General features: G+C 51.3%; 1 protein-coding gene across 1 annotated transcript; it reads right to left on the bottom strand.

Annotated features, from left to right (window-relative positions):
* Positions 1 to 2,771: 2,771 nt before the first annotated feature.
* RBCK1 (RANBP2-type and C3HC4-type zinc finger containing 1) lies at positions 2,772 to 22,292 on the bottom strand. Its single transcript, XM_059896665.1, has 12 exons — positions 21,751 to 22,292; positions 20,536 to 20,680; positions 13,991 to 14,084; positions 13,682 to 13,880; positions 12,371 to 12,492; positions 12,118 to 12,291; positions 10,765 to 10,925; positions 9,582 to 9,693; positions 6,673 to 6,852; positions 5,837 to 5,935; positions 5,362 to 5,505; positions 2,772 to 4,323 (listed from the first exon to the last, which is right to left on the bottom strand). Exons 1-12 carry the CDS (start codon positions 21,770 to 21,772, stop codon positions 4,243 to 4,245), a joined length of 1,533 nt encoding a protein of 510 aa, XP_059752648.1. The 5' UTR covers positions 21,773 to 22,292; the 3' UTR covers positions 2,772 to 4,242.
* Between the last annotated feature and the right edge of the window lie 1,251 nt (positions 22,293 to 23,543).

Here is a 23,543-nt window from a genome sequence, read left to right as displayed (position 1 = left end):
GTTGTTCATAATGATTTCCTTTTGATCCCACCTGAGTTTATTCTAATGAAGTGAGTTAAGGTGGGACCCCTGGATAGCCTCAGGATGGCACAGGTCACCGGAAAGACCAAGTGATTAGAGAGTGAGAACTTTGAGCCCCACCACTGACCTCCTGGGAGGGGAGGGGAGGCTGGACATTGAGCACCGCAAAAACTCTTGATTCAGAGTTCAGGAGAGCTGCTGGGTTGGTGCACACATCAAAGTGCTGGGAGGGTGGCATGGCCCGAGAGGGCTTGGGAACACTGCACCCTCTTCCCCCGTTCCTTGCCCTATTCATCTTTTTTATTTGGCTCTTCCTGAGTTGTGTCATTTATAATAAATCAGTACACGTACGGAAAGTGTTTTCTTGAGTTCTGTGAGTACTTCTAGCAAATTATTGAAACTGAGAGGGTTTTGTAGAAACCACTGAACTTGTAGTTGGCCAGGCAGAAGTGTGGGTAGTCCGGGCACCCCATTTGCAGTTGGATCTGAAGTGGGACAGTCTTGTGGGACTGAGCCCTTTAACTTGTGGCATCAGATGCTAATTCCAGGTAGTTAGTGTCAGAACTGAATTGAATTGTTGGACACCCAGTTGGTGTTGGAAATCAGAGAGGTGGTGTCAGAAAATACTGCACAACATTCAAGGCTGAGGTGGAATTAGTGTAAAAATAATAGCTGAATAACAAGTGTGGGTGTTTTGTAGAAAGATGGAGTGGGCAATGTCAATGGAAGGGGCTCAGGCCAGGGAGAGCTTTGAGCTCTGTGGAAGGGAGTTGGGAGTCTCTGTAGGCAATTTGGGGGATGAGGATGGGCCATGACCAAAACTGGGTTTGGAGGGAGTTCCTGGTGACATGATGGCAAATGTGTTCCTTCCTGGCTGTGTGAGCTTCTTCAAGTCATTACATCTCTAGAACTCACTGTCAATGACAGTAAAATAGGGATAGTCCCATCCCACATAGACGGTTTAATGAACTGATGTTTGTGAAAATGCTTTACAAACTGAAGTTGTGCAAGTGTTTTGATTCCATTTCAGTGAACATTAATGGATCAATAAATGCCTTAAGCCAGCCTTGCACTTGGGCCCGGGGAGCTCATCCCTGGATTAAGTGACTGAAAGGAAGAATAGGCCAGAGGCTTTTGCCAAATCCAACTAAAGGATGATGGGGCCTGAGGCTCAGCCTGGCTTGCTTTCTTCCTTTTGCTGCTGGCGACTCCCTGCTGCCTTTTCTCCTGTCCTCACAAAGGCCCTTTACTTGCTAGTTGTCTTTTCTGCAGACTTACATTTGGTTGGAATTTGCCAAGCAGCTTTTGTGAGCTGGCAAGGCTGTGGGCTTGCCTCCAGCTTCCTGCTTTTTAAGTGAGTGGCTTTCATGGCAGCCCCAGACACTAGAAGACACATGTTACTCTGGCACGGGCTGTGGGGCCCATCCACCACTTCCTGCCCACATTAGCAGCTGCTCTTTATCTGAGCAATGTGCTTCCTCTTGCCTTCCCCATTCCTGGAGAGAAAGATTGTGTCACACAAGCACATTTGGGACCTCCGGCTGTTTCCTCAGATAGATGGTCTGAGTCCAGAGCCTGTGGGGTTTGGTTTCAAGTCTGCCCTGGAGAGTTGGTGCTGGGGCCCAGTTTGGGGTGACCCCTTGGGAGGGGAAGGCACCTCCACTTGACCCTGCAGTAGGGAGCACTTGTGAGCCTCCCCATCTTAGATCCTTCACCCACTGGCATGTGAAGTATGGCGCTGAAGGTTAGAACCCCGAGACAGCCCTGTGCCCCTCCATTTGCCCTCCTGACCCCCCATTTGGCTGCAGCAGACATAAACTCGATGCGCGCCTTGGTGTAGATGGAGTGGGCCAAGTGAAAGACGCACGCAGCCCGTGTGGTGCCCCCCTCTGCCAGCCTCAGTTTTGATACAGCCATGGGTAAAGAAATGTTTCATTAACACTTCTTAGTACTCATTGGAGAAAGAATGGTGCAAGGGCACAGGAAAGGCCGTGTGAAGAGAGCTGGGGGTGAGGAGGACTGTGGTGAACTGGATCAGGAGCATCACGTGACTCTGGACCTGCCATGTGGAAATGAGGAGCCAGGATTACCAAGCTTCGCAAGAGAACTTGGGCATCTAGATTTTAATGTAGCATCTCCAATTTAAAACTACTGGCAACCAATTCAAATTTCTAAAACAACACTGGCTAGATTGTTTACCCCCTGTGGCTTGCTGGTTTGTACCTGTGCACCAAAAGAATGGTCTCCTTTCCTCCCCTACAGGCCCCTAAGGTTCACCAAGACAGGCCCTGGCAGGAGAGGGAGGAGGGAGGAGCCGGTGAGAGCAAGCGGTTAGCCCTGATCTGGGCCCCGCGCTCTCCTGCAGCGCAGCTCTGCTCAGCTTGCCGTTTCCTCCACTCAGTGGCGCTGCCTGACTTTCTTGCTCCCGGGGCAGGGGTGCCCCTCATCAGCCAACGCAGAGCAGGAAGGCACTCACGTTCTCTCACCTCTCTGCCGGGGTCAGCTCTTTTGAGCCTTGGCACCCAAGGACAGGGTGGCAATGCCTTTCCAGGGTCTAGAATAAGCCCTTTCTGCCCCGCCCCAGTGACATGCCCCAACTCCTGGAACCTGGAGTCCAGACCTCGAGTCGCAGAGACGCCCTCCGCCTGTTGTAATGATGATCCACATCCCGGCTCAGACAGTGTGCTGGCCTTCAAGTGGGGGGTGGGAGGGGTGTAGGCGGGGTCAGAGAATGAGGTAAAAACAGAATGGATGCCCAGAACCGTGTTTTATTAATCTCTGGCCAGCACAGAGTGGGCCTAGTAAACAGCACTGGACCGATACTGTGCCATCTCGTCTGAGATGTTAAAAATTAGGATCACAATCTCACCCGCAACTGCAGCAGGTTCACCTCTTCCTGAAATATCTCTGTTCTCCGACACTGGATGCCCACTGAGAGGTCAGAAGTTTGCAGCAAGAATTTCCTGCCAGCCTGTAGCTGCTGCCTCGGCCCCTCCCTCCCCCTGATGCCCACGCTGACCTGCAGACCCCGCCTTGTGGACTCTGAACACACTGCAAGCTGCCTGTCCAGGCCAGCGCTGACCCAGAGCATCCCGCCCCTCGAGTGGGCGCAGGGGTGCTCAGGCCGGTGCAAGTATCCCAGTGCTCAGCCGCACCCTCGTTCTACACTGACGGGGGCCAACACATCAACTTTTGGCTGCAATTCCCGGAGAGCTTGGGATCCTGCCTGTCTCCGTGTACAGTCGCAGCCCATGACCCTTTTGCTCCCTCTCACGACATCACACTCATCCCTTCCTGGAAAACCTTTTTTTAAAATTAATTAATTAATTAATTTATGGCTGTGTTGGGTCTTCGTTTCCGTGCGAGGGCTTTCTCTGGTTGCGGCGAGCGGGGGCCACTCTTCATCGCGGTGCGCGGGCCTCTCACTATCGCGGCCTCTCTTGTTGCGGAGCACAGGCTCCAGACACGCAGGCTCAGTAGTTGTGGCTCACGGGCCCAGTTGCTCCGCGGCATGTGGGATCTTCCCAGACCAGGGCGCGAACCCGTGTCCCCTGCACTGGCAGGCAGACTCTCAACCACTGCGCCACCAGGGAAGCCCCCTGGAAAACCATTTTAATTAGTTTACACAGGCAGCAAAGAGGGAGATACGGAAGCTGGACCAGCTGGGCTGTCTTTGGAAACTGCCAGGTCTCCCTCTTGGCTCTGAGCAGAATTAGCAGCAATTCTAAGAGGCCCCAGGCCTCCAACAGCAAAGCCAGAGAAAAGTCACCCCCAGAAAGCCGACAGGGGAGGTGGTAGGCTGTGAGTGCTCAGCGTCCTGCAGACGAGGAAGGTGGATGAGGGAAGTGTGGACTCACACGGGGCTCTCAGAGGCTCCATCCAGCAAGGCCTCCGGCCAGGGCTGTGTTTAAGGTTGGGTTAGGCAGAGATGGGAGCCACAGAGAGGAGATGAAAGGTCTGGCTGGCAAGCCCCAGGAAGGGCAAAGGCACTGGGGCAGATGCAGCCGCGGACAATGGCCAGCTCAGGCAGGGCCTCTGCAATGCCCACAGCAAACAAGGCCATCCACACAGCTCAGGGGCCTTGGCCTCTTCAGGGCCCCTGTCTCAGCCAAGCGCAAAGGCATCTCCCAGGCCAGAAATCAGAGCCAAAGCACCAGCCCTGTCCCACAGCAGCTTGCAGATGTGGGGCTGGGTCAGCATGGGGACCAGGTCATCCTCAGCTCAGTGGCAGTTCTGACAGCTGGGGTGGCAAGGAGCCCCATTCACCCGGCAGCGGCAGCCCCCGCTGGTGTCTCCTGGGCCCTAGAGGATGAGCGGGGAGAGGAGAAAAGGTCAGGGCAGTGAAGACAGCGGGCCCCTCCCCCTCCCCCATGCACTCCATCACACCCCCAAAGCACAGACTCCCACCCTGGGCCTTGGCTCGGGCACATCCCCCTGCTAAGATGACCCTCTCAGCCCCAGCTACCGGATGGAGGCAGCCGTTAAGGCCTTTCTGGGCGGCCTTTCTGGGCGGCCTTTCTGGGCTCCCGTAGCAGCCTCAATTACGCGGTCTGGCTACCCACCCCTAGACCTGGAGCCAGAGAGGACTTGATGGATTTTTGCATATTCGGGGTGGGTGAGCACACTGGCGGCATGAGAGTGTGTTCCTTCCACCTCCACCTGTCTCACTGTCTGCCTGTACGGACAACGCCGAGCCCCAGTTCCAGGAACACTCCTCCCAACGACAGCCACCATGAGCCACCATGCGCGCGCTCACCATGTGACAGATGCACCGCGCTAAGCACTGCTCTTGCATTTTTTCATATGATTCTGACAATAAGCCTGAGGCCCAGCTATCATCTCCACTTCACAGATGAAGAAACTGTGGCTCAGGGAAGGGAGTAACAGCCTAACCACATGGTCAATGTGTGCCAGAGCCGGGGACCCACCCCTCTACCTCTGACTCCCACCCACACCCTTGGCCGCTGTCCTCTAGGGCAGGGGTGGGCAAACATTTCTGTAAAGGGCCAGACAGTTACCTGAGTCTTTCCCGGCCAGTCGGTCTCTGCCTTTGTAGCACAAAAGCAGCCACAGACGGTATGCAAACGAATGAGCGGGGCTCCCATAAAACTTTACTTATGGACACTAAAATTCGGCTTTCATATAATTTTTACATGTCATGAAATATTCTTCTTTTGATATGTTCAACCATTTTAAAAGATGTAAAAAACGTTCTTAGTTCACGAGCTACACAAACGCAGGCAGTGGGGTTAGAACTGGTCCATGGGCTGACCTGTCCAATCTCTACACTCAGGCACTCTCCCACAGCACCCCTGAGCCCTGTGCTCCCTGGGGACTCACCCCGGGGCCCCAGCGAGGACCCTTGGTGACCCAGCAGATCTCCGTGTGGCAGACAGTGCAGCGGATCCAGTCACAGCCATCCTTCTTCTGCACCACGATCTGGCACTGTGGGCAGTGCATGGCCTCGCCCTGCTGCAGCATGGTCTGCAGCAGAGCAGGTGCCGACCTTAGGCCCAGCCCCGCTCCCTGGCCCCCGCCCCACTGCAGAGAGAAACCGGCCACCCCCCCCCCCCCCCCCCCGAGTCGCAGAATCACGCTCCCATGCTGCTCCACCCAGGCCTGGCTGCCTGCAGCCTCCTCTCTCCACCCGGACACTCCCTGCTGCTCGCCACTCGTCCTGAGTCCCATCTCTGCATGGGCGTGATGCCAGCAGGAGCTCCAGCCCCCAGGGCTGGGAGAAGCACAGTCCTCTCTGAGAAGTCCCCAGCCCTCCCCGAACTCAAATCCCCGGCCCTGCGCCGTAACCCAGCCTCACCCTCAGCATCTCCGTCGTCTGCCGGGCAGCCATGTCGTTCTGAGCGCGCAGGGCCAGGTCGTCTTGGTACTCCTTGCAGTTCATCTGCTCGTGGATGGCCTGCAGCAGGATGAGGGGCTCGAGGTGAGGAAGTTCCCCAGGGAGTTAGAGAGGCGACGACCAGAGCAGGCATCTGCATAAGCACTTAACGCTTCTACGTGGTGTCAGTGACAGAGCCTTCCTTTGTAAATCACACACACCCTGAGGCCAGGGAGGTGAAGCCAGGGTCATCACATATGATAATAATCATATACACCTATTTACTTTAAGTCCTGACAGGCACAGAAATCCCTAAACCGAAGCCCCTCGTCTCGTCGCCGGCCGGGTTCTGCCCTGGCTGTAGGCCTAATGCTCTGAAAGTGAGCTTGCAGGGCTGCGAGAAGGCTCAGCCCTGCCTACTCGCCCGAGACCAGTCTCTGTTGTGGTCACCTGTTGAGAGGATGAGGGCAGGGATGGCCTGAGGTGAGGGTCAGGCAGGGCTCAGTTCAGGATAGGAGTTGACACTCGGTCTGGGGCCAGGGCTGGGGTTGGTCTGTGACGGATCGGGGTTCATCAGAGGCCAGGATCGGGGCTCAGTCTGGGGCCAGGACTATTCAGAGGCTCAGTCCGGGCTCAGGGCTCAGTCTAAGGCTTAGGCTCAGATCAGGGCCCAAGCCAAGCCTGGCCACTGACACACAGCTCTAAGTCATGGCAACCAGGTCAGTAGCCCAGCTCCCTTCCCAGGGGAACAAAGTCGGAATGGTAGTGAGCTCCTGGCAGGACCAGAGTGACTGGGCAGTGTGGGTCCCTGTCCCCACCTTGCAAAGCAGGCAGTTGACGTGGAAACACACAGGGCAGGTGAACTCGTTGACATCATCCTCAAAGAAGCACCATCCTTTGCAGTCCGGGGTCTTGCAGTGGTAGCTGAAGGCACTGCGGTTTTCCGCAATGGAGATGCCCAGGTCCAGGAATCGCTGGTAATCCTCGGGGCTCAGGAGCTGCCAGCAGACCACAGCCTTGGTGCTCTGGGTTCAGAACACCTGACAGTGTGCCCTGCTGGCCACCAAATATTCCTCAGGAAGCCCCCAACCCATAAAGTCCAACATAGCAGTGTTAACAACTCCATTCAAAAAGTGGGTTAAGGGAATTCCCTGGCAGTCCAGTGGTTAGGACTCTGTGCTTCCACTGCAGGGGGCGTGGGTTCGGTCCTGCAAGCCGAATGGCTCAGCCAAAAAAAAAAAAAGGAAAAAAAAAAAGTAGGTTAAAAGTTCTGGAGATGGATGATTGCACAGCAATGTGGCTACACCTAAGGCCACAGAACTGTATACTTAAAAAATGGTTAAATGGTAAATGTTATATATATTTTACCACAATGGTTTAAAAAGGGGAAAAAGTGGACAAAAACAATAACAAGCAATGCCAGGAAGATGTGGTTAAACTAGCACCCTGGTACACAGCACTCTGAGAAAGCCATGTGGCAATAATGTTTCAACCATCCCAAACTTTTCTGACCCTTTGAGACATATTCTACAAGTTTATCCTAAGAAAATAATATATAAGAAGGAAGAGACACCATGCAAAATGTTCCCTGAAGCATTCCTTACAAACTGGAAGGAATTATTAATAATAATTAGTAATTATTAATATTAATAATTATTGATGTTAATTATTAATAATAATTCCAGAAACTGGAATTATTAAGAGAAGAGAACTAAATAGGATGTATGCCATGGAGATTTATAATAATCTTTAGAAAGGTTTTGTAGCAAAATAGCAAAAGTTGTTGTACCTACACTGGTTACAATGAGGTAAAAATCATGCCTATGTTCTGTATCTTGACTGAGTGGTAGTCTTAAGAGTTACATTTGTTAAAACTCATCTAACTGCATGCTTACAATGGACGAATTTTATTGTGTGCAAGGTATACCTTAATAGTTAATTTAAAAAGAAAAAAAAACCATGTCTACCCAGGGACACCAAAGGAAACAGGAGAAAATGCAATCAGAGATTTTCTGGGATGGCAGAGTTGGTGGGTGATTTTTCTCTTTGATTTCTGTTCTGGTTCTTGTGGTTTAGGTATGTTTTTTGTAAAACCACCTCCACTGCATTACTCTGCTGATCCCTGCCCCTTCCTCTTTCTCCGCCACACTTGACTGTTCTCTGAGGCTTCGGTCAACGTCCAGGGGCTCCAGGGAAGCATGAGCCCTGCAGCTCCTTGGCATGAACTCTGGCCCCATCACAATGCCCCTTGGCAGAGGTGGGTTTTACAGGGAAAGCCTCTGGGCAGCGACTGTGGGTGCCAGGACATATGGAATGATCTATGTCTTGGGGCCTCTCCAGGCAAGAGCAAGGAAGCCAGAGCTGCCCTTCTCAGGTGCCCCACAAACAACAGTTAAAAATGGGGCTTCTCTTAGTGTAAAGGCTGGGAGTTCCCAAGGGCCCACCCCTTCTGTCTGCCCTTTTTCCCCTGAGGCAGAACCCCTTAGGCGCCAGGAAATACTTGGTAAAGTTTAGGGGGTTCTGAGAAGCAGCATCGTAGGAAATAGGCAGAAGTGATGTGGAGAAACAGGGTCTTGTATATGCGGTGGTGGGGGTCTCTCATTTGGACCTCAGCCACCTTTGGCCCTGCCTCCATGTTGGCCTGGGAATTCCAAGATGCCCAATTCTGGGAAGGCCATTCCCCAGCAGTTTAAAAACCACTGATCAAGTCCAACAGTCCACTTTACAGATGGGTAAATGGAGGCGCAGAGAAGGGAGAGCACTTGCTCAAGATGACCAGCGGTCAGGGGCATAACTTGATAATAATAACATTAATAATAATAGAAAACACACACATGCAGACACATACAGCCCTGTGAAAGGCTGCGGGAGGAGTGGCCCCTATTTGTTCATGTCTCCCCAACTCCACACCCTTGGGTGGTTCCTTCCCACACAAACTCTGGGCTTAAGCATGTGACCTGCTTCAGCCAAAGGGACAGGAGCAAGTGAGCAGCCTTGGAAAGCTCTCCTGCACTGGCTGCTCTTGGATCCTTGAGACACCAGCACATGAGCAGGCCCTGGCCAGCCTGGGGTGGATGAGACCAAAGTGGAAAGAGGCCTTGTCATCCCAGCCATCACAGATAAGACCATCACACCAGTCCATGACAGTGGACCTGCCAGCTAAGCCCAGTTGAGCTCTGCCAGGCCCAACCTGGACCAGATGAATCATCCAGCTAAGCCCAACCCAAATTGCTAACTTGCAGATTCATAAGCTAAATAAATGGTGGTTGTTTTGAGTCTGGAGTAATCTGTTACACAGCAGAAGCTAACTGATACAAGGGCTAACTGATACCACATATCAAGCACTACTCCAAATTCTTTACACGTCTTCCACTATAATATTCACAACCCTTGAAATAGAAACTAACTCTCTGACCCCAACCAAGATGAGAAAACCGAGGCACAGAGAGGCTGCATATCTGACCTGAGGTCACCAGGCCATCTGGCCCCAGAATTCCCCCCTGCTAACTGCTCTGCTGTCTTTTCTTCATAAAGGTGTTTTCTTTACTAGGTATTTCCCCTAGTTCCTGTCCTGCCCACCCCTTGGGCCTCCAGCATCCCACACAGAAAAGGCTCTTGATAAATGACTGGTGCCTGAGCCTGGGACTCTCAAACCGGTTCCCACCTGCCAGCTCAGGGCCCAGTTTCCTGGGACAGGGGGTGTGCCCCTTCCTCCCCCAGGCCTTACCGCCCGGATCTCCCTCTCCAGCAGCTTGCCCGAGCATGAGTAGGAGTTGTCAATGAAGGGGCAGGCAACCTCGGCCTCCTGGCTGTTGCGGATGGTGCCCTGTAGACACTCCCTGGGGGAGGTATGAAGGGGTGGGGAGGTTAGGGGTCATCTGAACCCCATCCCCCAGGACTCCAGCCCCCAGGACTCCAGCCCTCACATGGTGAGGCCTGACCCCAGGCGGGCTTCTCCTCAATACCTCCCTTCCTTCCGATCCCTCCCACCAACCCATCACTTCTGTCCACCCCACTGCCACCCTTATCACTCCGGCCCAGGTCCCACCACCTCGCCTGCAGGACTGCAGGAGCCTCCTCACTGGGTTCCCTGGGGCTACCATGTGCCTCCCCGCAGCCTCCCATCCCATCCCGCCCAGAGCAAACCTGAGAGCCCCGGTGGCTCACCCTCCCTAATACCTCTCTGCCCCCATCCCCTAACCCCCTCCATCCCTCTGCTCCAGCTACACTGACCCCTTGCTGCCACAGGCAGGCCAGGCACATGCCCACTTTGGACCCCCTGGTCTGCTCAAGTGCAGCCTCCCTAGGGGCTTCCCAGACCTCTTGTAGGGCAGGGCCTCTGTTACTTTTATCATAATCCACTGGTACTTAGCATTTGGCACAATTTACAATTATATCAGTGATTATTTGATTAACATCGGCCTGCCCACAGGAATGTAAGCTTCAGGAGGCGGAAAATGAGCTTTTTTGTTCACTCCTGGATCCCCAGGCCTAGCCCAGTCCCTGGCACCCAGGGCAGCTCATCAAATGTGTGCTGTGAAGAAGGACACGTTCTCCACAGCCCAGGGCCAGGTGTGGAGCCTCAGAGGGCAGGCTGTCCACCAGCGAGGGTCAGGGCGGGGTTGGCACGGGCTGCCAGGCCAGAACCCAGGCCTTACATGGGCCTGGCGGTTGTGTGGAAGGGCGCATGCTCTGGCGACAGAATGCCTGAGCTGTGTGGCCTCGAGCAAGTTGCTGGCCTCTCTGTACCTCACATTCCTCCTCTGCAAAAAGGGGAGAGAGTGGCTACCTCGCAGGTTTCTATGGGCGTCCAAAGAGATGTTAAGAGCACTGCGCCCCACCCCCTTTCAGCCAGGGGTACTGCGCAGCCGTGAGGAACTACATCGCTGGGGGTGGGGTCAGGGCCGCACCTGCAGAAGGTGTGCAGACACTCACGCAGCACCACGGCCTCGCCGGGCGCCAGCACCGAGTAGCACACGGGGCACTCGGTAGGCTCGGTGTTCAGCACCAGGCTCCGCTGATCCAGTTGCACGTGCTGTAGGTAGTTCCCCTCCTGCTGCTGCTGCTTCCGCTGGGCACACGGGGGTGGGGCCGCGGGGCGGGTCAGGGTCTCAGGGGCGGGCCACAAGGGCGCAGGACCAGGGGATGGGTCAAACCTGCCAGGCCGGGGAGGGTCTCGGGGGGCAGGATCCTGCGGTGGGGGTGGTACTGGGCAAGCTGAGGTTAGGCGCAGGAGATGCTGGGAAGGGAGGGGCCGGGAGCGGGGCGGGGCGGGAGGCGAGGAAACAGGGGGGTGGGGTGGGGGTGGGGCAGGAGGCGGGCCAGGCACTGGCAGGTTAAGGCTGCAACCTGTTGTCAAGCCAGGGAGCGATGGCGTTTGGAAAGGAAGGGGCCAGGGTCTGAGCGGGGAGTCAGGAGTAGCAGGGCTCCCATCTCTGCCAAGAAGCAGGGCAGGGCTAGGGCCAGGGGGGTGAAGGCAGAGCCGGGTCAAGGTCACAGAATAGGTCAGGGGTATGGGAGGTGGTGATAAAGCGAGGGAGCAGAGCAAGGCGGGAGAGAGAACAGGGTCCGGGCCAAGGCTGTAGATGGGACCAGCAGTGAGGTCATGGCCGGGGTGGGACAAGGGCAGACTGGGTCCAAGTGGGGGATGGGAGCATCCGATGAGAATGGGGGAACGCTCAGGGTTAAGTATCTGTGTAATCAATGCATGCGTAACATGATGGGGGTGGGGCTGTGGGAGGAGCAGGACAGAGGGCTGGGTCAATCTCCCAGGGAGCGGTGAAGGGCTAGGTCCAAGATCCTAGGAAGTCTGGGTGGGCCACAGCCAGGGAGGAAGGGGAGGTCAGGAATAGTAGGATTCAGGGTGAGTGAGGTCAGGGCTGAGTGGAGCAAGAGCTAGGTCACAGGCCGACAAAGGGGTGGCGATGGGGGAGTGGTCAGGGTCTCAGCTAGGATGCTGGGGTCAGAGCCCGGTACTCTCGTGTGCACAGTGACAGTGTAAGTCAAAGCCAGGGGCAGCGCCACAGCCCACTGGGGGGGCGGGGCAGATAAGCCTGGGTGTGCATCACAGCCGGGGAGCAGGGTCCTAGCGACAGGATGACCTCACGGAGAGGCCGGTCACAGTCAAGTGCAGGGTCACCACCAGTGGTGTGATCAGGAGGGGGCAGCAACAGGGGGAGGAGCGGCAATGTGGAGGTGCCTCCCTTCCTGGCCTATGCCTCCCCCGTCCAGTCTGCAGGTGTCTGTCCGGGGTCCGCGCCCACCTGCTGGTACTGGCGCAGCGCCTCCTCCTCGCCGGCCAGACGCGCTCGCTCCTCCTCGTCCGGCTGGTACGAGGCGGGGACCTGGTAGGCCTCGGGCCGTGCCCGGCAGCACATCTCGCAGCCGGGCCGCGTGGGCTTGTTGATGAAGGTGCAACCGGGGCACTGCCAGCCCACCTGGGGGCAGAGGGGCAGTGAGCGCAGGGAGACGAGACGGGCGGGTCAGGGGCGCAGGGGCGCGCACTGGGCAGCTTACCGGCGGGGGCTCTGGCGCGGCGTCGTTCTGCCCCCGCCCCGGCTCCTGGGGGCCCCCGGGCTTCGGGGGGACTGGCTCCAGGGGGCCCCGTGGCTGCAGCGTGAGGTCCTTGAAGCCCAGATCTGGGGAGGAGGATTCAGGGGTGGCGGATCCCTGCAGCCCATTTCATCTACACCCTGGGCCAGCCAGGAACCCCAGGCCCTGCACTGACAGCCCCCCCACCCTGCCCCCTTCTATCTCCCTCCTTCCGGAGGAGTCTCCAGCTCGGTGGTCCTGCCGGGTGGGTCCAGACCTGGCCGAGTGTCCTGGCTCCCAAAGGTCAGAGTCCCTCCTCCACCCACGACTGCTCCTGAGTCCTCCCAGCTTAAAAACCCTGCTTGAAAACTGATCTCCTATGCTCCTAAGTGTAGCACCTAGAGGAATGAACAATACTTCTGAGGTAGTCCTGCCAAAATACTGAATCTGAATCCATTCATGAGGGCACATGGGACAGAAAAACAAAAAACAAAACTGGCCTGGACTCTTCAAACAACAGGAGAGCCAAGGGAAGACAGGAGACCAAAGACTGAAAAAGACTGAGACATCGAGGCCAAGGGCCAGGTCTCTCACTATAAAGGACATTAGTGAGACAACTGGTAAAATTTGGGCAAGATCTGTCCATTAGATCAATGGACCGTATCAATATTAATTTCCTAAATTTGATAGGTATATGTAGTAAGAAAATGACCCTTTTTTTTTTATTTAAAGGAAATACACACAAGTATTTAGGGGAAAGGGACAACGTATCTGCAACTTACTCTCATAACAGTTCCAAAAAATTACTTATGCATAAATAAATACTGAGAGAATGATAAAGCAAAACAAATATAGTCAAATGTTAATATTTGGGGAATCCACATGAAAAGCACATGAGAATTCGTTATACAATTCTTTATACAATTTTGCAACTTTTCTGTAGGTCTGAAATATTTCAGAATAAGAAGTAAAAAATTTAGAATAAAAACTAGCTATTATCATATCCAATTTACAGATTTAGAAAACTGAAGAGCAGAGATGGGAAGAGACTTGCCTGAGGTCACACAGCTGATAAATGCCAGGGCGGGGACTGAGCTCAGCCCCTCTCCCCTAGACCAGCTGTTCTCTAAATGGTTCCCAAAATGGCTCCTTCCTGGGGTGTCCTTTGTCCTCTCTTCCCCACTATGGATAAGGTCCTCCAGGCACGTTCCTGACGGAAAGCCCCGGGCTCTGCTCCCTGCTCCCTCTCCCCTACAGCCCCAGGAGAGCGCACACCGCTCGGGAGCAGAGCCTCACCCTCCAGCATCCGCAGCTGCCGCTCCCGCTGCAGCTCCTGAGGGTTGAGTGAGGTGTTGCAGGCTGACAGCAGATAGAGGTAGGCGCTGGCCCCGTTCTGCCGCACCCCGTGGGAGTGCAGGGTCTCCTGGTCCCGGGCCAAGCGCTGCCCAATCACCCACTGCTGCAGGGTTGGCGGAAAGCCATAGTCCAGGAACACCTGGCAGGGAGGATGCAGAGGGAGTGTGGGGAGGGAGGAGCAGAGTAGAGAGAGGCAGGGCAAAAGGGGAACCTCCGCCCTGACGTGTCTTCCTTTTGCCCCTCACTCACCATGTCCTTGAGGGAGGCCACCGTCATGTCCGGCCGCACCGTGAGCCAGATAGTGACCGTGTGCATCTGCGCATCCTCCACGCTCACCCACAGCCTGCGGGGAGGGCAAGGGGCCGCAGGTCCAGCCTCAGCCACCAGCCGGCTCCTGGATTCCCACTCCCCTGTGCTTCCTCCTGTATCAGAACTCGCTGCTCAGGCCCCTGCAATGGCTCCACATGGCTCTCAGAATAAAATCCAAACTCACTGTGGCATGGCAAGGGCCTCCATGCTCTGGCCCCTCCCAAGCTCTCCAACCTCTTCTATTATTGGCTATTACTGGCTCCTTAGCCAAACCACAACAGTTATTAACTGTATGCCAAGATTCTTCAGAGCACTTAACATGTATTAACTCATGTAATCCTCTCAGTGAACACATGAGGCAGGTACTGTTGTCACCCCTATTTTAGAGATAAAAACGGGAGGCACAGATAGGTTACAGTGGCTCTGCCAAGTAAACAATTAATAACTGTTAGAGGCAGGATTTCAACCCAAACAGTATTATTCCACAGAAAGCGGTTTTAAACACCAACCTTCTCAAAGATGCTCAAACTTTTTTGGAAGACCAAAAGCATGAAAAGGGAGGGCTAAGACAAAAAAACAGAACTGATCCCAGGACACAGAAAAATTAGGGTGTAGAACAACAACAGGAAAGCCCACTTAGAACCTCCAGAGTGATTTGGGAAAACCCCACATCCTTAAAGCAAGAACAGCAAGAAACAATCAGAAAATGAGGAAGAATTCCTGTGAATGTAACAGTGACTCCTTACTAACCTAACCTTAGGTCCAACTACAAGTTCACAAGGAAAATGAGAGATATTAAATTACACCATGAGGAGGCAATTCATAAACTCAGAATGTGGGAGAATTCTGGAGGTCAAAGACCAGGTTCCTTAAAAAAAATTAATGGCACTAAAAATAGAGAAAGTGAATAAAAGAGACTCAGACAACATTAAGAAATGCTATTTGATCTCCTTTGGCTCCTGATTGGAACAAACCAACTATAAACAAACACTAAGGAGGGAGTTACCAGTGGTCAGGACTCTGGGGACCCAGGTTTAACCCCTGGTTGGGGAACTAAGATCCTGCAAGCCATGTGGTGTGGCCAAAAAACAAAAAACAAAAAAACAAAAACACTAACGAGATAATCAAGGGAAGTTGAATATAAATACAGTATTAGGGAATTTTAAGGAATTATTGTTAATTTTTTAGGTGTAATAATGGTATTGAGGTTATTTTTTTAGGTCATTTTTTAAAGACATATCAAATTACTTATGAATGAACTAAAATCTGAGACTTGCTTTAAAATACTCCAGAAAATACCTCAAAATTCCTCAGGATAATGATTTTCAACACCCAGCCAACTATCAGGGAAATAAGAAATTTTTAGACATGTATAGACGCCAAAAGTTTACCATTCACCTCTCCACATGAAAAGTTTTTGAAATACAAGAAAAAAAAAAAAAATAGCTGAGTCTGATGCAGGAGAATGGAAGAAAAGTATAAGGAAATTTAAAGAAGGACGAGATCTTAAACTTCAAGACATTCTTCTTCAAGCAACAGGGGTTTTGAAACATGAAAGTGCATAAAGTTTCAACTGCACTACTTATTCTACACTGAGTAATATTTCCATAATCAAAATACTATAAATGCTATTTTAGTGGGTTTACATTTTTAGAATCAACCTAGAGGCAAAGCATAGAAGCCTGAATTTTACTTAGGAAACAAAATCTAAAAGCTATAACCTTAACACCAATAACAGAAAAGTACAGTTGGAACCCTCATATCTAATGTCATCAGGATCAGTGGTGATCAGTTAGTCAGAAAAATCGTTAAAGCAAAGAACTGCAAAAACAGCTGCAGACTTTAACACTTAATTTTACCTTACAGGATACAAATGCACATTCAATGGCCAATCTCTAGGTAAAAGGCCAATGGCTTTTTCTGAGTACAAATCTGCTACTGGAGTTCCCCATGATTTTTTCTTTTTGTATGAACCACACGCATTATACATGGTCTATGACTTCCAGTATCAGCTTCTTCAAAGTGGAGCAAAAACTTACACTCTCAAAGCATCTGAGTACAGAGCCCTTCTGGATTTTTACCATATTTTTTACAAATGTCCCACCCTAAAATGATAACAGGTTTTTTTGGTGCCTCATCTCTATCTTGTCTTTCTAAAGCGATCAACTTAGTTTTCATAGACACAATTCTCTTTTAGCACTCATGTTTTATTGATTGATGTAACAGCTAATTAAATTATGCTGTGGGAGTAACAAGTACAACTGATATAAACAAGCTGTGTGTAGTGGTAGGTTTTATAGCAGAAACTACAATGCCATTTAATACTCAAGTATTTTATTTAAATCAAATGGCCAATTGATCGACAGATTCAATGCAATCCCTGTCAAAATCCCAGCTGACATTTTTTGCAGAAATTGACATGCTGATCCTAAAATTCATATGGAGATACAAAGGACCCAGAATAGCCAAAAAAAATCTTGAAAGAGAAAAACAAAGTTGGAGGACTCATGCTTCTATTTTAAAAACTTACTACAAAGCTATAATAATCAAAATTGTGTGTTAGTGGCATAAGGACAGACATAGAGCAATGGAATAGAAATAGATTCCAGAAATAAACCTCAGATTTATGGTCAATTAATTTTCAACAAAGGTGCCAAGGTATTAAAAAGGGACAAAATAGTTTTTTTAACAAATAATGCAGGAACTTCCCTGGTGGCACAGTGGTTAAGAATCCGCCTGCTAATGCAGGGGACACGGGTTCAATACCTGGTCCGGGAAGATCCCACATGCTGCCGAGCAGCTAAGCCCGTGCGCCACAGCTACTAAGCCTGCGCTCTAGAGCCCACAAGCCACAACTACTGAGCCCTTGCGCCGCAACTACTGAAGCCCGAGTGCCTAAAGCCCGTGCTCCACAACAAGAGAAGCCACCACAATGAGAAGCCTGCGTACCACAAAGAGAAGCCCACGCACCGCAATTAAGCCCATGCACCACAACGAAGAGCTGCCCCCGCTAGCCGCAACTAGAGAAAGCCTGTGTGCAGCAACGAAGACCCAATGCAACCAAAAATAAATAAATAAATAAATAAATTATTTTTTAAAATGCTGTGATAACTCGATATTCACAAGCAAAAGAATGAAGTTGGACCTCACACCATATACTAAAATTAACTCAAAAGGGATCAAAGACTTAAATGTAAGAGCTATAACTATAAACCTCTTAAAAAAATAAATAGGGATACACCTTTATGACCATGTATGAGGCAGTGGTTTCTTAGATGACATCAAAAGCACAAACAACAAAAGAAAACAGATAAACAGTCCTTCGTCAAAATTAAAAACTTGTGCTTCAAAGGACACTATCAATACAGTGAAAAGACAACCCACAGAATGGGAAATGAAAATATGTGTCCATTGTATACATAAACACCACATTTTCTTTATTCATTCATGGTTACTTAGGTTGTTTCCATGTACAGTATATATACACAATGGAATATTATTCAGCCATAAAAAGAAGGAAATCCTTCCCTTTGCAACAACATGGGCCTTGAGGTCATTATGCTAAGTGAAATAAGTCAGACAGAGAAAGACAAATACTGTATGATCTCACTTATATGTGGAATTTTAAAAAACTGATGTCAGAGAAAAAGAATAGACTGGTTGGCAGGGTGGGGGGTGAAGGTGGTCAAAAGGAACAACTTCCTGTTTTAAGATAAATAAGTTCTGGGGAAGTGATGTACAGCATGGTGACCATAGTTAACAATATTGTATCATACATTTGAAAATTGCTGAGAGAGTAAATCTTAAAAGTTGTCATCACAAGAAAAAGTAATTTATCACTATGTGAGGCAATGGATGTTAACTAAACTTACTGCGGTAATCATTCCACAATACATACATATATTAAATCATTATGTCATACACCTAAAATGGTTCTGAGGCTCAATTTCCAACCTGTGGAAGGGGGAGGAGGGGGAAGGCTTCCCACACACCACCAAGCAATTTTCAGACACCAGCAGGGTGTCCTACAATTCAACTCGATTCTGGCACTCTCTACCCAGAGACAGCGTCAGCTTCCACAGGTTGAGGGCTCAGTCCTACAAGACTGCCCCACCACTTCACACACCAATTGAAAGCCCAAGTTGTCACCTGTTCTCTGACTGACTGGTTATAGGTTAGGAATTCCAACGACCTCCTCCTTGGGTTTGATTATTTTGCTAGAGCAGCTCACAGAACTCAGAGAAATATTTATTTACTATATTACTGGTTTATTATAAAAGGCTATAACAGCCAGATAGAAGATATGCATAGGCAAGGTATGTGAGAAGGGGCGCCATTCTCTCCAAATCTCCAACCTGGAAGCTCTCCGAACCCTGTCTTTTTGAGTGTTTATGGAGGCTTCATTACATGCGCATGATTGATTAATCCATTGGCCACTCATGATACCTCCAGCCCTTTTCCTCTCCCTGGAGATCAGGGTGATGGGACTGAAGGTTCCAGTCCTCTAAACACAGGATTGGTTCCTCTGATGACCAGCCCCCATCCTTAGGTGATCTAGGGGCAGTCCAAGAGTCACCTCACTAACATAACAAAAGGCACCTTTATCATTCTCATCACTTAAGAAATTCCAAGTGTTTTAGGAGTTCTGTGCCAAGACCAGGAAGAAGACAAATATATATTTCTTATTATAAGTCACAATACCTTTAACTATATATGCCAATTATATCTCAATAAAACTGGGGAGGGCTTCCCTGGTGGCGCAGTAGTTAAGAATCCGCCTGCCAATGCAAGGGACATGGGTTCGAGCCCTGGTCCGGGAAGATCCCACATGCCACGGAGCAACTAAGCCCGTGCGCCACAACTACTGAGCCTGAGCTCTAGAGCCTTCAAGCCACAGCTACTGAAGTCCGCGTGCCTAGAGCCCATGCTCCGCAACACGAGAAGCCACCGCAATGAGAAGCCTGCGTACAGCAACGAAGACCCAACACAGCCATAAAAAACTGGGGAAAAAATATGTCCATATAAAAACTTGGACACAAATGTTCATAGCAGCGTTGTACATGTTAGCCGAAAAAGTGGAAATAACCCAGATGTCCATCAACTGATTAATAAAGAAAATATGGTATATCCGTACAATGGATTATTATTCAGTCATAAAAAGGAATGAAGTTTTGATACGTGCTACAACATGGATAAATCTAGAAAACATGATGCTAAGTGAAAGAAGCCAGCCACAAAAGGTTATATAGTGTATGACTCCATTTATATGAAATTTACAGAATAGGCAAATTGCTAGAGATAGAAAGTAAATTAGTGGTTGCCTAAGGTTGGGGGGATTGGGGAAAAAAAGGTAAGGAGATAAGGAGTGACTATTAGCAGGTATGGGGTTTTGGGACTTCCCTGGTGGTCCAGTGGTTAAGACTCCAAGCTTCTGCTGCAAGGGGCATGGGTTCAAGGGGCACAGAGCAGCCAAAAAAATTAAAAAAAAAAAAAAAAAGTACAGATACAGGGTTTCTTAAAAAATGTCCTAGAACTGGTTACGGTGATGGTTGCACAACTGTGAATATACTAAAAGCCTTGAATTATAAACTTTAAATTGGTGAATTGTTTAAATTGTTGAATATGGTCTGTCAATCATATCTCAATAAAACAAAATCAAATGGGATCCACCACTTAAAATTAGAAACTGTAAAACTATTGTCTTACTACACAGCAGGAAAAAAGCAGGAAAAAACAACGTTTATTGAGTGATTAACATGTGCCAGGCACCGTGCTAAGCATTTCAGCATCAAGTTTAAGTCTCCTGGGGCAGACTAACAGTATCCATTAACCCTTGCCTTGAATTCTAGTGGAATACCTGGCTGTATTTCACAGCCTCCCTTCAAGCTGAGTGTGGCTGTGAGAATAAGTTCTGGCCTTGGGAGTTAAGTGGAAGAAGTGTGTGCAACTTTCTGAGCTCTGTTCTTAAGAGGAGAGTGGGAGGGGGTGCCTTCTTCCCTTCTTCTTTCCTGCTGACAAGAATGCTGATGCAATGGCTAGAACTGGAACAGCCATTTTGGACCATAAAGTGAACCTCAGAATGGAGGCCATGAATGGCATAGTAACAAGACAAAAGCATGAGTCTCTGAGGACTACAGGGAGCAGAGCCTCCACATCTGGACTGTGTACCATCAAACTTGTTTATGCCACTGTTAATATGTTTCTTTCTGTTATATGAGACCTAACACCCTAATACATCTCCTAACAATTCTAAGAACAGCTACTAATATTGCCCCATTTTTTAAATGAAAAAAACAAACTCAGAGGTGAAGTGACCTGCCCTAGATCTCAGAGTTGATTTGTAACAGAGCTGGGGTTTGAAGCTAGGTCTCCTGACACCAGAACCTGCCATTAAGAATAACTTAACTGTTCTATAGGCAAGACTATGTCGCGGCCCACTGGGGTTCAGGAAGCCCTAAGTCCCTGGTCAGCTACGTACTCCTCACCTGATATCCTGTGTCGGGGAGACCTCAGGCTTCAGCTGCACGTTCAGGGGCACCCGTTGCTCTGCCAGCCATATGGCACACTGCATAGCCACCTGTTCATCCCCGCCAGCCACTGCTCGGGTGAGTCTCTGGGCCACCTCCTCAGCTGAAATCCACAGTGGAAGCAGGTTAGCACAGGGTTTATTTTTCAGGAGCTGGGGTTAAGGGGGTGAGGAAGGAGGTGATCCTTTGTACATGCTGCTTCCTCTCTGTCTTCCTGGTGAACTCCTACATATCCTTCAGCACCCAGCTTAAAAGTCCCTTTTCTCTGGTAGGCCTTCTCTGTCACTCCCCACTCCCCCTCCCTGCTTATTTGGTTCTGTTTTCCCTTCATACTCCCAGGTCCCCCCATACTTCCACTCATTTATACAACAAACATTTATTGAATTCTTACACTGTGCCAATCACTGTCTCAGAAACTGGTCTTCAACCGTGAATAAGATAAACAGGGTCCCTCTTCTCATGGACCTCCCAGCCCAGTAAGACTGGGCTGACAATTAACAAGTTTAACAAAAGAAAAAGATTCAGATTGTGATCCATGCTGGCAAGGAAATGAACAGGGTAAGGAGATCAGGGAAAGCCTCTAGGAGGAGGTGACACTGAAGCTGAGACCTGAAGGAGGAGAAGCTGGGTATGTCAAGACCCAGTTGGGCAAAAGTGTTCCAGGTACAGAGAAAGGGAAAGGGAAAGGCCTTGGGCAAGAAATGGCTGGATTAGAACAGAAACCGGTGGGGCTCCAGCAGAATGACCAAGGGGCCCAATGGGGGAAGGCAGAGGTCAGCGAAGCCAGCAGGCCTGTGGGCTACCCAACTGCTCTGGGCTTTGTTCTAAGAACAAGGAGCACAGGAGGGTATGTGAGCAGGTTGGTGACATGACCTAACTTAAGTTCTCCCACGCTGGGTGGAAGGGGCCAGGGGGAAGGCAACGACCCTTGAGGTCTGCTCCCTCACCAGCCTGGGTGGTCTCCCGTGTCCTCTGGGAGCTCCCTACACCCTTCCCAGCAGAGCTGGCCCACTGAGGCCTCAGGGGCATCAAATAAATGAGTGACAAGAGGCCCCTGGAAGGAACCAGGCCCCAACGGAGGAAACTGAGGGGCAGGTGGGCAGAGGGAGGACAGGGTTAATGCCCCTCCCCCCTCCTCCCGAAGTTTCTCAGTCGCCTCCAGTCTGTGCCCACCTTTCTTGATCTTCTCGTCCATCTGGCGTGGTTGTGCCCATCCCCCCAGGCGGGGGCTGCAGCTCCGGGGAAAAGCCACCTCCCGGTCACCTGCTAGAGGACGGGCGACCACGAGCAACTCAGTCCAGGCCGGTGGCCTCTGGCGCGGCCCAAGCCTTCTTTGTGCCTCGGTGTCCCCGGTGGCAGTCGGGTAGCATCACACTACCCGAGGACCGGGGATGGGGCCTGGGATAGGGAACGGGCCGGGACCCCGCGTGGGAGGTGAAAGGGGGCACCAAGCCAAGCCCGCAAAGGGCAACAGAGGAAACGGGACAGGCCTGGCGGCGGGGAGGGACGACGCACAGCAGGGGCGCTGCGAGTCCCCGAGGAGGGCCTCCCCTTTTCCCTGTAGGGGAAAAGCGCCCTCCGGGTCGCTGGATTTCAGCCCAACTCCCTCCCCCGCGGAGCGGCCCCTGTCAGTCAGGAGAGGGAGGGGAGCAGCCTCCACGGAAAAGAAAGTGAAAGTGGCGGCCCCGGAAGTGCGGCGGAAGAGTCTCGCGGGATCTGGGTCTTCCCCCCGTTCCGGCGACCCGGCGGCGGCGGCCCCTGCTCCGGATCTCGGCGGTCCGGGGCGCTCTGTCCCGCAGTCCGAGGCGTTCCCACCCCGCCCCCGGCCGGACCCGGACTCCTAGACCCTCACTCACCAGAGCAGCCTAGCCGGCAGCGCCGCGGGAGGGGTGGGGGAGTGGGCGGGGCCGGGAGGGGCGGGGAGCGACGTGGAGACCGCCCCGCCTCAGTCCAGCTGCCAGCACAGCGGCGGGCAGGCCGGTCCTTGCTCCTTTTGCAGAAGAAATAGAGGCTCTGTTTGTTTCTGATCTGCCCGAGGCCACGCAGCTGGATTTAAATCCAGGCCGGACGGCCTCAGGAACCCACCCTTAGCCAGCCGGACGCTGCCTCTCGGCGGTCATTCTCCACCTTTTGATTGGGCCACTAGTGAAGTTTGTTTTCGCCGGGCACAGGCTGGAAGCTCTTTGCATCCTCCAGTCTTCCCACCCCTGAACTTTTCTCCCACCCCTCATCCCATAGATCAACAGATCCTATGGGCTCGGCCTGCACGATAGTTCCAGAATCTGTCACCTCTCACCTCCTCCACCCCCCATCCCAGTCCACCTCCATCCTTTCTCCTCCGGCGTACTGCACCAGCCTCCTCATTGGGCTCCTTGCTTCCCCTTTTGGTCACTACAATTCCTTTTCCACCCAGCTGCCAGAGGGCCCTGTTAGAATCAAGCCATGCCACTCCTCAAAACACTCCCAATAGCTCCCATCTCACTCAAAGTGAAAACCGAGGTCCTCCCAAGGCCTGCAACTGCCGCCGCTCCTTCTCTGACTACTATCCTCTTGGCTCACTCCACTCAAGACCCATTGGCCTCCAGATCCTGGAACAAGGCAGACACACTCCCACCTCAGGGCCTTTGCACTTGCCATAGCCCAAATATTTCATGGATTGCTCTTGCCCTTTATTTTGGTCTTTAGCCAAAAGTCTTCCCTGTCCACTCTATCTGAAATTTCACACACACACACAGCTAAATCCAGCATTTTATATTCTTCCTGGTTTCATTTTTTTCCCAAAGCATGTATTACTAACAGCATATTTTACTTCTTTATCTTGGTTATCTTTTGGCTGTTTCCCTCTTCTAGAGGGTGGGGACTTTTGTGTGTTTTGCTCATTGCTGTGTTCCTGGTGTCTAGAACAGTTTCCAACACATAATAGTTGCCCATGGATTACGTTAACTGAATGAAGGAATCTCAGACTT

The sequence above is a fragment of the Balaenoptera ricei genome, chromosome 15, assembly GCF_028023285.1.
Source record: "Balaenoptera ricei isolate mBalRic1 chromosome 15, mBalRic1.hap2, whole genome shotgun sequence".
Classification (NCBI taxonomy): Eukaryota; Metazoa; Chordata; class Mammalia; order Artiodactyla; family Balaenopteridae; genus Balaenoptera; species Balaenoptera ricei.
Note: the sequence above shows the minus strand (reverse complement) of the source record. Positions and strands in the feature narration are given on the sequence as shown.